Source organism: Prunus mume, linkage group LG3 (assembly GCF_029339155.1).
Source record: "Prunus mume cultivar Tortuosa linkage group LG3, ASM2933915v1, whole genome shotgun sequence".
NCBI lineage: Eukaryota > Viridiplantae > Streptophyta > Magnoliopsida > Rosales > Rosaceae > Prunus > Prunus mume.
In genome coordinates, this window is record NC_142700.1 from 14,345,688 (window position 1) to 14,358,987 (window position 13,300).

The 13,300-nt window shown below is 37.6% G+C and overlaps 2 protein-coding genes across 2 annotated transcripts; one reads left to right on the forward strand and one right to left on the reverse strand.

Annotated features, from left to right (window-relative positions):
• Window positions 1–4,768: 4,768 nt before the first annotated feature.
• THE1 (protein kinase family protein) lies at window positions 4,769–8,358 on the forward strand. The gene is made up of 2 exons (XM_089049187.1): window positions 4,769–5,084; window positions 5,411–8,358. Exon 2 carries the CDS (start codon window positions 5,483–5,485, stop codon window positions 8,003–8,005), a length of 2,523 nt encoding a protein of 840 aa, XP_088905313.1. The 5' UTR covers window positions 4,769–5,084; window positions 5,411–5,482; the 3' UTR covers window positions 8,006–8,358.
• A 1,031-nt stretch (window positions 8,359–9,389) lies between these two features.
• LOC103326256 (Late embryogenesis abundant (LEA) protein-like protein) lies at window positions 9,390–10,807 on the reverse strand. The gene is made up of 2 exons (XM_008228464.3): window positions 10,570–10,807; window positions 9,390–10,417 (listed from the first exon to the last, which is right to left on the reverse strand). Exons 1-2 carry the CDS (start codon window positions 10,805–10,807, stop codon window positions 9,627–9,629), a joined length of 1,029 nt encoding a protein of 342 aa, XP_008226686.2. The 3' UTR covers window positions 9,390–9,626.
• Between the last annotated feature and the right edge of the window lie 2,493 nt (window positions 10,808–13,300).

A 13,300-nucleotide genomic window follows, 5' to 3' on the forward strand; every position in this document is an offset into this window, starting at 1 on the left:
TAAAGAATAAAGGAGATAGGGACGTTGGTGATGATGGCCATGTGCTTGAAAGCGGCGCGATATAATTTTATAGCAGAAAAGCTCAGCCTTTGAATTTTAACGGAGGGCTGGCTTGTTCTTGTTCACGTCAACTCTGGATTCTGCACTTCTACTCTACTATATATGTCGTTTACCACCGCTGTATGAACTATATAACTATTATTACCCACGTAAAACGCGCACGTATTAATGTCGTCCACATTTTAAAACTGGATTAAATCTTAGTCATGATTTATCCCTCACACGTGCACTGTTGTGCACACACTTAGGGCATGTTTACATATCAGTAATGGAGAAACTAAGGAATCAAATAATTTAGGAATTGGAGAGCTACTGAATCGGTATGGGAAGAATCATTCACATTAAGCTGTTTACTAAACATATGGAATTAGTAATGGAATAGGATTGATTCCCATTGTTATTGTTTATTAATTTGCATGAATCAGAATCCAAATTAATTTTAGAATTATGGTAAAGTGATAAGGATATTTTTGGAAGTTATTAAGAGAAAACATGAATGGGAATCGTATCGATTACTCTCCCCTAGTTGATCTGATTCCTAGTTTTGAGGAATGTGATTACGGATTTTGAGGTGGGGTCCACTTATTTTTTCATTCATGATTGCAAGTAAACGCAGGATAAGTCAGGATTTGAAATCATTCACTTTCCTTCCATACCCATTACTGATACGTAAACATGCCCTTAAAAGTTGTAATTAAAAAAGGAGGGTTTCTCAAGCACCTAATGTTCTCTTACCCATGTAGTTGGAGAGAGATAAATTTTGTTGATGAACTGTGATATGTTAATTTCAATTTTGTTCTTCAACTTTGAAAATGGTATGTAGGCTAGAGATGGAAGGAAAATTGATATATTTTATAGGTCTCTTTGTGGAAGGAAATTGATATAATCCTGCTTTTAATATAAATGGCTGCCAAATTTCCGTAACAACATGAATATATAACAGTAAATTTGTACTATATATATTACTTTATAAGAATTTTTTTTTTTTTTTTTGCATATTGCGTGATAATTCACGTGTCATAACATTATTGCCCGAAGATAGCAAAATAATATTATCCCCATATTTTTTAATTTTTAAAATTTTTTAATTCAGAAATAGAATTCATTTATAGAATCAAAGTAGCATACATAGAATGACATGAAAACAGTGGTCTCGTTAAAACTTTGATGAGGGACAAACCCCAGGGTAAGAAAAAGTACAACTCATGTCATTGACTAATAAGAGAATTTGAAACAATTACGCATGGCCAATGCTATAGCAGGATAAAATAAAATAGCAAACTGACACATAGACTTTCGACTTATAGACCTCCGACAAGAACACTACAACACAATCCAACTGTCAAAAAAGTCATGTTATGAAATCATAGTCCTTTGCACAGCCACAAGAGATTGAGAGCATTTGACAGAAAACACAATATGTTAAGAAGAAAGAAAACATTCACTAAGCACACCATCTCTAGCCACCTCCAATAGCAATTGGCGATGAAAGAACAAAAATTTGCAAGGAACAACACAAATAAGAGACTAACCCCGCAAACATGCTAAGAAAGAAAATAAAATAAAAAAGCCCCCAAGCATGCCATATCATCTCCACAATGACAAAGAAACCTCCTATGAAAACATAGTCCTTGAGACATGTGGAGAATCAAAGATCAGCTAAGGGGAAAACAAAGAAAACACCACACAACAATAATAAAACTGGCCTAGCCACTTAACTTGAACAAGAGGATCAGGATCAAGAGCATTCGCCAGATGTCAAGCCCACGAATGCTCCAAGAACACATTAAGGAAGACACCCCGGCTATTGGGCCAGTCTCCATATGTTTGTTAGGAGGGACACCAACATCACCCTGATTCGCAGTCCCCATCACTGAGTAACCAGCCAAACCCGTAAAGATGGGTAAAATGATGGTACCCAATAACCCTAGTTACCAAAAACAAGGACCTGCTGAAACCATCACACTAAGGCGACCACCAAAAATGTTGACTCATCGAAGAGAAAGTGATCTGCCAAACCAACACCCAGGATATGAGAGAGACAACAACGAGGTCAGCACCCCAAAGTCGAAGAGAGGAGTGACGGCAACAACTCGACGTAGAAGAAAAGTGACTCGACGTTGTCAAGTCAAGGAGGGTGATGACGGCTGAACATGGATGAAAACGAGCGTTCTTAGGCCGAAGAGGGGATGTCGGCTAAATGTGAAAAACCTAAACCTTAATATTTGACGAACGTCTCTCCTCGCATAGCGAGAGAGCGACCCATATGAAGAAAAAAAAAAATAATAATTTGAGAATTATAATATTGATTACTAATATAAAATTCCATTATCCCATTTTAATTAAGTGTTTCTCCTCGTGTAGGTAATGGTTACTCAATAAGTGAAAATGATTATATCATTAAACTTTGTATTTCATATTTTGGTCTCCACCGCTACTCCTACTACTGTTCTCTTAAATTAGTTTTGCAAGATGATCGATAAGGCTGGAAGGTCTCGGTCTAAAATGATAGTTGCTTAGTTAGTTTTGGCCTTTTCCACCATGTAGACGTAGCCGAAAGCAAAACATAGATAGCAACCCAACAACAACATAGTTTTCACTCAACAAAAGAGAGCATATAAATTTCCACTTGTAGTTTGTCTTCTTAGACTTATTTTCTTTAGAGTGTTGAAAACAAATGTTGAATTTGAACTACAATATGATGAATAATTAGGAGAGTGAATAACAATTAGCTAAAAGTACTAAGGCCTCATTTGATGGCCTATTTGGATTGGATTGGAGTTGAGTCTATTAAATCAGTCTTTATGACTCATATTTTCCTAGGTGTGGAATTTGTAAGATACAATATGTTGAACTGTTATCTATTTTAACAAGTCCAGTTCGAGCGCACCAAACAATGGCCAGGACTTTTGTCCATTTTAATTGAAATAGTGTAGTCCAGTCTCACCCACCAAATATTACCTAAAGGAAATAAGGTATGGTAGCTAAATGTAGTTTCACTTGATTTATCATATTTCATTAAAATTTTAGGTGGAATCCTTCACAAATAGAAAATTAGGTGGAATCTTACAATTTGGTAAGTCAATTTCCTATGATTAATTTCAATTCATACTTTTCACTATGATTCAATGGTGAGGCCCATTATGCATGTGATACAGTTGTATAAGACACAAACGGTAATCAAATAAAAGATTGACAATCCTCTATATAACACGGTTTGCCAATGACACCGCATGCATTTATTTTATTTGTCATTTGGCGATTTTTATATGTCCTATCGAAGAATAAAACCAAATTATAAATAAATCATCTCTAATCCTTCGTTAAATTCTAACTCAAGTTTAACTATAAGATAATATCGCTTAAAACCTAGCTTCAAGTCTCCAAGTTGTCTAAACTCTTTTCTAATCCTAAGCCTAATCATCTCCAAGAATTAAGATACCAACTCTGTGCCGTACGTAAGAATATAAAAGCATCTCTAATATTTCGTTAAATTCTAACTCAAGTTTAAGTATAAGATAATATTGCTTAAAACCCAGCTTCAAGTCTCCAAGTTTTCTAAACTCTTCCTAATCCAAACATTCTAAAAAAAAATTAATATAATTATTTTGGGGTTCTCTAGATTTAATTCAACCATTGAAATGTTCTTTCTCAAAATTTGAATTTTCACTGGAGTGTGTATTCATATTTGAAAAAAGAAAAAAAAAATTGTTTGGAAGCTTACTTGGCATTCTCTCATGCTTGACATAAGAGGATATTAAGGGCTCATTTGGGATTGCTTCCCTAATAAGTACTTATGCTCATAAGCGTTTCTAGTAAAAGCACTTTTATTACAAATATGTTGAAATTTTTATAAGAAATTCAAGTGCTTTCTGAAAAAACAATTGGGAGTGCTTCCTGAAAAAGCACATAGTAGGTGCTTCTTCAAAATTTTTTTTTATGACAGAAGCGCTTCTAAACTTTTCTGTCAATCGCTGTCAGAAGTGCTTTTAGTCATTCTAAAAACACTCCCAAACATGCCCTAATTTTCTCTATGACAATTTACATAAGACATTTGTGTTCATATAAGGTGTCACATGATTGGTAATGGAAAATCACATAACTTGCAAAGCCTCCAACTTGTTGAAAAGCTAAAGTCGAGAGTTTTGGTTGCTATTGAGTTTGAAGCATTTGTGTGTGTTGTTTTTTTAGAAAAAAACAAGAGTTTCACACACACGCGCATTAAGATGATATGAGAGTTTAAATATGAGTTTAAAGTATTTCTGTTGAATGTTGAGTGTGTGTTATATTCACCGAAAATGGCTCTTTTTTTCTGAAGTAAATTAATATATAATTATATTAATTTGATTTTTGAAATATATAGGCCAAAAACAAAACATTTTTCAATACAAGCGCTTAAAGTATTCTTTTTAAAAAAGTATCCAATTTTCGTGATCTCACGCTGTTAAAAAGCCGTCAGAGAAGAATACAGCCGCACCAAACGGTCGAGTGAACTTTTATCAACTCTGCCTCCTCTTCATCCCAAAGCCGCGTTAATGCGGGTCCCAGCAGAGCAACCATTCTGTTCAAAGTAAATATTAGGTTATCAGACAAAAGAAATCTCTTGCATATTTATGAACCTTGAAAAAATAGAAAAAGAAAAAGAAAGAGAAATAAGTTAACAGTGCCAAGGCTCTGTTACAGAATTTTCGTGGCGTTTTCTGTTATATTATATTAATCTTTCTAAAGATTCTGAGCATCAAAATCAAACTATAATATCTATTAACACAGCTGGTTTCATGGGAGGGATATGAATTTTTGAAGTTTCATATCCATTTTTCTTCTTTGTGGGGTCCTCCTCCATATTTTGGCACTGTAATTGACAGCCTAATCAACAGCCTGGAAAGGGTGGTTATAACCGCACTAAAAGGCTCGAGCCTGATGGGTTTTTGTGGTGGGGTTCACGTATTCTCAACTGGGTTTCTCTTTGGCACAGACCCAATTCACTCTGCAGCAAATTGTTTCCATTTTGCTATCCCATTGAGGTAAGAGCTCTCAGAAAGCTCAAATCTTTGTCTGTTTATGTTGGAGAATTTGAGGGGCGAGTTCAACTTTGCTCTGCACTTGAGCAATGTTGGTGTTTATGTCTTTTTTGGTAATGCTAGGATTTTACTACTTGGTTTTTAATTGGGTTTTTGTGTATTGAGTAGGATAGATCTGGGGTAGCTCAGTTTTTGGGGTTTTGGGTTTGAGTCATTGGAGAACTGGGTTTTCGGCATTTGGGATTGTGAGGACTTGCTTTTGGTGAATTGAGTATTGTAGGATTTGAGTTTTTAGATCTTGGTTGATTGATTGGGTTTGATTGTGGCAGCTTTTCAGTTGCTGCTTGAGAAAGTTGGCATTCTTTTCCTTCATTTGCCGTTGAGGATCTGGTTTATTTGACATGGTGAAGATGAAACTAGTAAAGTTGGTACCTTTGGTTCTTGCTTTTATATTGCTTATGAGTCTTAGATCATCTGCTTCATTCACTCCTATCGATAACTACTTAATTGCTTGCGGTTCTTCGAAAAGTATCACATTTCAAGGTCGAACCTTTGTTCCTGATACACAACAATCTTCCCTTGTACTAAAAAGTGCAAATTCTGTAGTTGCTAGCTCCAATTCTACTGTCCCTTCTCCAATTTACCAATCTGCTCGAGTTTTCAAGGCAGCAGCTTCTTACAAATTCAAAATCCAGCAAGAAGGCCGGCATTGGGTCCGCCTTTATTTTTACCCTCTTACAAGTCCTGGCCAAAACTTGGAGTCTGCTCAATTAACTGTTGTTACTAATAATTTTGTACTCTTGACCAACTTCACTTTCAAGAACTATAATGGTTCTTATCTGTTCAAGGAGTATGCAATCAATGTAACTTCAGATACCTTGACTCTCACCCTCATTCCTTCAAACAATTCAGTTGCTTTTGTTAATGCAATTGAAGTTGTATCTATCCCAGATGCACTGCTCTCTGACCAGGCATATGCTGTGAATCCATCTGCTCCTTTTAGTGGCCTTTCTGACCTTGCCCTTCAAACAGTTTACCGGTTAAACATGGGGGGTCCTTTGCTCACTGCTCAAAACGATACCCTTGGAAGAACTTGGGAGAATGATCTGAAATACCTTCATGTGGACAGTTCTGCAGTGAATGTATCAGTCAACCCTGCGAGCATTAAATATTCACAGGCTGTCACAGCCGAAATCGCACCAAATTGGGTCTATGCGACTGCCGAAGCCATGGGAAATGCGAATGTGCCCAATGTGAACTTCAATATAACTTGGGTCCTTAAGGTTGATCCAAATTTCTTGTATCTTGTTCGGGTGCATTTCTGTGATATTGTCAGCAAGGCTCTGAATAGTCTTGTTTTCAATGTTTTCGTGAATTCTGACAATGTGCTCTCGAGTCTTGACCTCTCTTCCATTACTGGTGACTTGGGTGTGCCTTATTACAAAGACTTTGTGTCCAACTCCTCAGCAGGAACTTTGACTGTCAGTGTTGGTCCAGATTCAATGGCGGATATCACTAATGCAATTCTGAATGGGTTGGAGGTCATGAAGATCAGCAATGAGTTGGGGAGCTTGGATGGGTCTCTATCAGTGGGGAATATCCTTCCTAGTTCACCCTCGAAGAAGAATAATATAGGAATCATAGTTGGTTGTGCTGTAGGAGCTGTATCTGTTATGGCAATTATTGGTCTCTTTTATTGCTGCTTGGCATTCGGCAAGTCAAAGAGTACTAACCAAGGGACATGGCTGCCTTTGCCTTTGTATGGAAATTCTCAGACCATGACGAAAATGTCCACAACTTCACAAAAGAGTAACACAGCAAGCTGCATTTCATTAGCTTCCTCCAATCTTGGCCGCTTCTTCATGTTCCAGGAAATTCTGGATGCAACCAACAAGTTTGATGAGAGCCTACTTCTTGGAGTTGGTGGTTTTGGTAGGGTTTACCAGGGAACACTTGAAGACGGGACAAAAGTAGCTGTTAAAAGAGGAAACCCAAGATCTGAACAAGGTCTTGCTGAATTCCGAACTGAAATTGAAATGTTATCTAAGCTCCGCCATCGCCACCTTGTGTCTCTGATTGGCTATTGTGATGAAAGGTCAGAAATGATTCTGGTCTATGAGTACATGGCCAATGGACCCCTCAGGAGCCATTTGTATGGAACAGATCTCCCAACCCTATCATGGAAGCTACGGCTCGAAATCTGCATTGGGGCTGCAAAGGGGCTCCATTATCTCCACACTGGTGCAGCTCAAAGCATAATTCACCGAGATGTGAAGACAACCAATATTCTCTTGGATGAGAACTTTGTAGCCAAAGTTGCTGATTTTGGCCTCTCAAAAACAGGTCCAGCTCTAGATCAGACCCATGTGAGTACAGCAGTTAAGGGTAGTTTTGGTTACCTTGATCCTGAATACTTTAGAAGGCAACAGCTCACGGAAAAATCAGATGTGTATTCATTTGGGGTAGTTCTAATGGAAGTTCTGTGCACAAGACCTGCTTTGAATCCTGTTCTTCCCAGGGAGCAGGTCAACATAGCAGAATGGGCGATGACCTGGCAAAAGAAGGGCATGCTAGACCAAATCATGGACCCAAATCTAGTAGGGAAGGTAAATCCATCTTCTCTTAAGAAGTTTGGGGAGACAGCTGAGAAGTGCCTTGCTGAGTATGGTGTTGACAGGCCATCAATGGGAGATGTCTTGTGGAATCTTGAATATGCTCTTCAGCTTGAGGAAACGTCATCTGCACTCATGGAACCTGAAGATAACAGCACAAACCACATACCTGGTATCCAATTAACCCCACTTGAGCCATTTGATAACAGTGTGAGCATGATTGATGGGGGGCACTCTTGCACAGATGACGATGCAGAAGATGCTGCCACAAGTGCTGTGTTTTCTCAGCTTGTTAATCCTCGCGGAAGATGAGAAGACAGATCATTTGCCTGTCTGAGTCTTGGCCTCTAATGTCCCATTAAAAGATACTAGTCATCTTGGCCTTGAGAGTGCTCAGTGAGAGAACAAGGTTCTTTCTTAGTTCATTATTCTAGTTGTTGCCTCAATTTTCTGTCCACGATTTATTTTGTAATATAGTTTTGGTGGGTGCCAATTAATCCATCAGCAGGTAAGGTGCCAAAGGATTTTATTCTTGTCTTCATATATAAATCCATCTGGGTTTCAGAGCTTCCCATGTTTTTACAAAAGTAAATGATGTCATTGTATTCACATATTTTATTGTTCATAAGATATAAGCAGAGTATGTGACCTCTGTATACTTACAAGTTCCAGAACTCGTTATTATTTCCTTCATACAAAATTTATGATATTATATTAAACTATTTTCACATTATTATTACCAGAATCTTGTTCCTGGGGGAAACACTAAAAATATCCTGAAGGATTATCTAAGAAATGGCTACAAATTTGGCATGCTCTCAGATAACTACTAGGAAACAATTTCTTCTAGTTATGTAATAGACGAAAATTTCTTTGTCGGCTAGCTGAGCAGATCTAAGAAGGGAAGAGAACAATTTGAAATTGTTTTTAGGTCTTGATATGTAGGACTTCGTAGATAGTGGTATGAAGAAAGCAATTATAGGTCATATTAAGTGCTGAAAAGTTGCCACACCCACAGGTAATGCTTCTGTCTTTCTCAGCATATATTTAGGCCTGCCTGACTTCATTCCTTGACATGTTTGAAAATTCAATGTCCCTGAAGCCTCCTTGAGTTCCTAAAGAATCAAATGCCTCTTTGCCTGAGACCTCCAGCTAGTTGATGCACCGGTGGTCCACGAGCACTATAACTCCTCAACCATGAAGTACCTTTTCCTCTAGACTTTGAGTTTTTGGCAAAGACAATTAGAGTGCTGTAAGAGCAGCCTTGGGTAGAAAGTTAAACTGTACCACTTTAGGAACTATGAACAGTATTCACTTGCATAACCAGGCCTGTATACTATATTGCCTTTGTTTCCTCTGTTTTCTCATAAACCAAATGAGTGGTTGAAAGAAAGGTTTCTGAATTGTCTTGAAATGGAGTTTCCAATTTTGGTAGGCTTTTGGTTTCTCTTAACATCTTAAGAGCTGATACTTCTCCTAACCCTTATTTATATTTATTTATTATTGTTCCTCTCCCTTCCCAAAACTCAAGTTATAGACCGGATCTCCCAAAACCACAGTATTCTTCTCTGGCATTTAAAATTTTACATGTCATATATCTCCATTGTTGAATCCCAATTATATACATGAGTTTACAAGTGAGTTATCATTCTTTCTTAAGGTATTTCCTATACTGATAGAAAGCATGAAACTTAAATTTCTTCTCAACTGCACACTTTCATTTATTTGGGGAATGCAAAAATTTAACATAAAAGGCTCAGCCAAACTTGCTGAACAAACGAATTGTAGAAATTAACAGTACACACGAGAAATACTTATTTAAATCTTGACTATTATATGAAATCATCAATAAGCACCTCTTGACCACACAACTTTAATTATCATCTGAGAAGTTGAAACCTTCACTTATTCCTTGAGAATGTGACAATAGCAGTTATTTCCTACAAGCTATTCCATTCCCACCGAAGGAATTACCAGTACAATCGAGCTTTCCGTAATCCATCACCCTTGAATCTGTTTGGTACAGCTTCCCGGATTGAGTGAACACACAAGCAATGCAATCTGCAGAGACAAGTGATGTTGTTCTGTACTTTTGTTCACCTCCCACCACTGGCATAGCTACTCCAGGCTTTGCTGGGTTCTTGAAATCTGGCTGGTAAGTCCTTCCAAGCACTCCTTCAACATTTGAGGATAGGCCATAGAATCTGAACTGTACTTCCAGGTGAGCAAAACAGTCATCTGATGGTATCTGATAATTGTGGATCCTGTCATCTTCCTTTGTCACAGGCACCACATTTACTGAAATCTCAGCAATTTCTGGGAGAGTGATTAAGACACTGTTCTTGCTTGATGTTCGCTCCACTCTAATGGCATTGCCTGGAGATTGCCACACAGAGAGATGGGATTCTGGGATGACTAGCTCCTCTCCATTGTAAGTGAATTTCAAGAGGTCAATTTCATCATCCCATACTGATGCTTTGGTGGCCTCAAGGGAGAAGCTGTTAGAGTCAAAAAGGAGTCCGAGGGCCTGAATCCAAGTATAGTCCCTGGTTCGTCCTTCAGGGCGGAGACCAATGAACCGGGCATTGATATGGAGGTTGGGATCAGAAACTAAGCTGAAGTACTCATTTTTCTTGCCGTGGAAGTAAAAGACAATGCCATCTCCACCAATGAAGCGAGGGTCCATGCATGCTGATCCAGGGCCATCGCAATTAGGCTTGCGCTCTATGATTATCACCACCAACAACAACAACAAAAAAAACCCCTTGTCAGCAATGATTTTAGCCCAGGTTTGTTGAATTTAATACATTCCGAAACAAAAAAGAAAACAAAGAGTGAGATCACATTATAAAGACACAACAGTAGGAGTAACTTACTTTTGCACTCAGCTTTGCATATGGGCGAGTCACAGTTGAGGTAGCAAATTTTAGCGTTCTTGTCTGTTGGTGAAGCCAATGGACATTCCTTTGGGCAGGTTATCTGCTTGAGAAAGCAGGGGCTTTTCCGGCCATAGCAAACTTTGATATCTGAAGTTCCCTTACTCTGTGCTAGAACAGCAGCAGATACAAAGAGTAGCACAATGATCAGTGTCTTTTTGTTGCCTGAGAAATCCATGGCTTCTTTTTTTCCCTCTTCAATGGAATGAAATGATGATATATATATACCTCACACCCGTTTAAACTAATCTAACAAGTGGGTTTTATGGCATTATCTTTTTCGAATGTACACATTCCAAGTTTGGTAAGAGGAAGAACATGGGCTCTACGATGCTTTGCGGGATGGTTAATCTTGGTCAATGCTTTGGGGCTGGTGATAGTGATTGAAGAAATAGCTCTTGTTGACAATTTGATGATTTTATTTATTTATATTTATATTTTTGTTTTTGCTTCGGATCTGATTCAGAATATGAGTTTGCTGCTGATTTGACAATATCAATACCATATTTTGCACCCGATAAAATGGCTCTGTATGCCTGCATTGTCTGCTGTTACTTTATTTTTTTCTTTCTTAATTGCTTGTGCTTTCTGTTGTAACTTGTACGGTATAAACAGAAACTAGAATTATATATTCTCACCCTTCTTGCAACTTGCCCAATTGGCCCATTATTATTGTACACTATAATATCATTTGTTCAGGAAATCAATCAAAAGAAATGCATTCATTCAATGAACATTTCTTATGGGTTTGGACCAAATTTGGGCATAAGCTGAATCTGGTAAGCCAACAGATAATTTTACGTACTTTTTTCTTCCTTTCTACTTTCTAGGTCAAAAGTTTATGGTATTTTAGTCTTGGTCACACAAGTGCACCTGGATTCGATTCTCGTAGGAGACAATCTTGAGGCAATCCAATATAATACTTCCCCCTCCCTCTCCCTAGCGAATGACAAAAAATCAGAAGGTATTTTAGTCCTGGCCAATATGAGACAAGTGCTTGGCATTGTTTGGATGTTCACCAAAGTTTTAGAGGGTTTGAAGCTGTTTTTGCGTGTGCAATAACACCAACTTTTGTGAGTTGACATTTTCTTGAAAATTGAAATGGCATACAATAAGAACATTTTGCACCCTTAATCCTCATTGTTTTGATGGAAAGAACTACAACTGGTAAAATTGCAGGCAAGATATCTAAATTTGACACAACCAGAATCAGAATAAAAGACTCTAAAACAGGACAATATTATTTTGATGGTATTGCCGTGGTTGCTAAGTAAATGAGAGCAAATGGAGAACAAGTCGTTGGTTAGAGACTCGTTGACAAATTCTTAGAAGTATAACTAGGAAAATTTGAACATATTCTTAGGCTAGTACATGAGTTGTTTAAGAGGAGAGAGCTTTCGAGAGAAGCAAACAAAGCTCATTAGTATTAGAGATCTTATATATAGGTTGTGTACAATTAACTTAATTAACCATGATTAGAGTAATATTTACAACTAAGTGACTTGCTGCCTAACTAATGCGAAGTTGCCTAACCACAGTCAGTGTTCTTGAATTGGTGAGCTGGACTCCTAGATTGGTGACTTTGAGTACAAGTAAAGATCTGATTGGACTGCTGTATTGTATCACTCTTGAGAAACATTTTCTTGCAACTCAATTTTTAAAAGGGTAAGTTCCACCCATGAGTTCCTATCATGATACCAAAGCAGATTTCACTAGGAAACTGAGGTTGAGTTCATGGAAGGGCGGGTTATAGGTTGGATTAAAATGAACGTTAGTTTTATGTGTGGTCATATTGTCGAGTCATTAAAGGTGGTAGATTAATGAAAGCCGCCTCAAAGGAACGAAAGAGATACCATTGAGTTATCGAGCTAATTAATGTCGCTAGAGTGAGGTGACTACGGGCGCGTCACTACTAAAAAAAGGGACACCAACCCAAGTAAATTTCTTTGAGTGTTGACAATAAAATTATACTATAGATGCTTATTTAGTTACATCAACATAAATTCGCACAAAAAGAATATCATGCTATTTTTAGGAACACAGTAACATGTAAGCTGGAGTATATCCACAACCAGATTGGTCATACTTATACAACAATTGGAGATATGCAGTATTAGATAAAAACCATGTTGCTTGTGCTCACAGAAATTTTGTTTGGGGTGTCTAAAGTCTGAATTTTATTGTGTAAGCAAACGAATCATATTTACCTAATGAATATTTGGTCTGTCCCTTCTCTTGTATTTGTACTACTATATATCAACAACTAGATTAATCATATTTGTATAGCAATTGGATTAATGTTGGCATGATCCACGGCTGGTATATGATGGACAAATATGATGAAATGCTAGGGTCCTAATATCACGCATTCAACCATTAGTGAGCATCTTGGACTAGCAAGTGAGCTTTTGGGCACCTCTCCCTTCCGGAGAAAGTTCTATCCTCTACAGCCCTATGAGCTTAACTACATTGAAACTATTTGATTCAAACTTTTTTTCTTTGATACAAACGATATTAGGGGAAGAGGAATTCAAATTGATCAGGACTTGGTCCAGTGATAAATGCTCTTTATAATAACTTTCGTAAAGCAACTATAGAAAAAAGAAAAAGAAAACAAAGGGGTCATGTCAAATGTCACAATTGCTAGAAGTTTGGTCATTATGCATTATTA

Excerpts from the sequence above, each read along its gene's own strand:
- THE1 (XM_089049187.1), top strand. The coding sequence starts at position 5,483 with ATGGTGAAGATGAAACTAGTAAAGTTGGTACCTTTGGTTCTTGCTTTT.
- LOC103326256 (XM_008228464.3), bottom strand. The coding sequence starts at position 10,807 with ATGGATTTCTCAGGCAACAAAAAGACACTGATCATTGTGCTACTCTTT. Across the intron at positions 10,418-10,569 it reads ATGCAAAGCTGAGTGCAAAA|AGCGCAAGCCTAATTGCGAT; the intron begins GTAAGTTACTCC and ends TGATAATCATAG.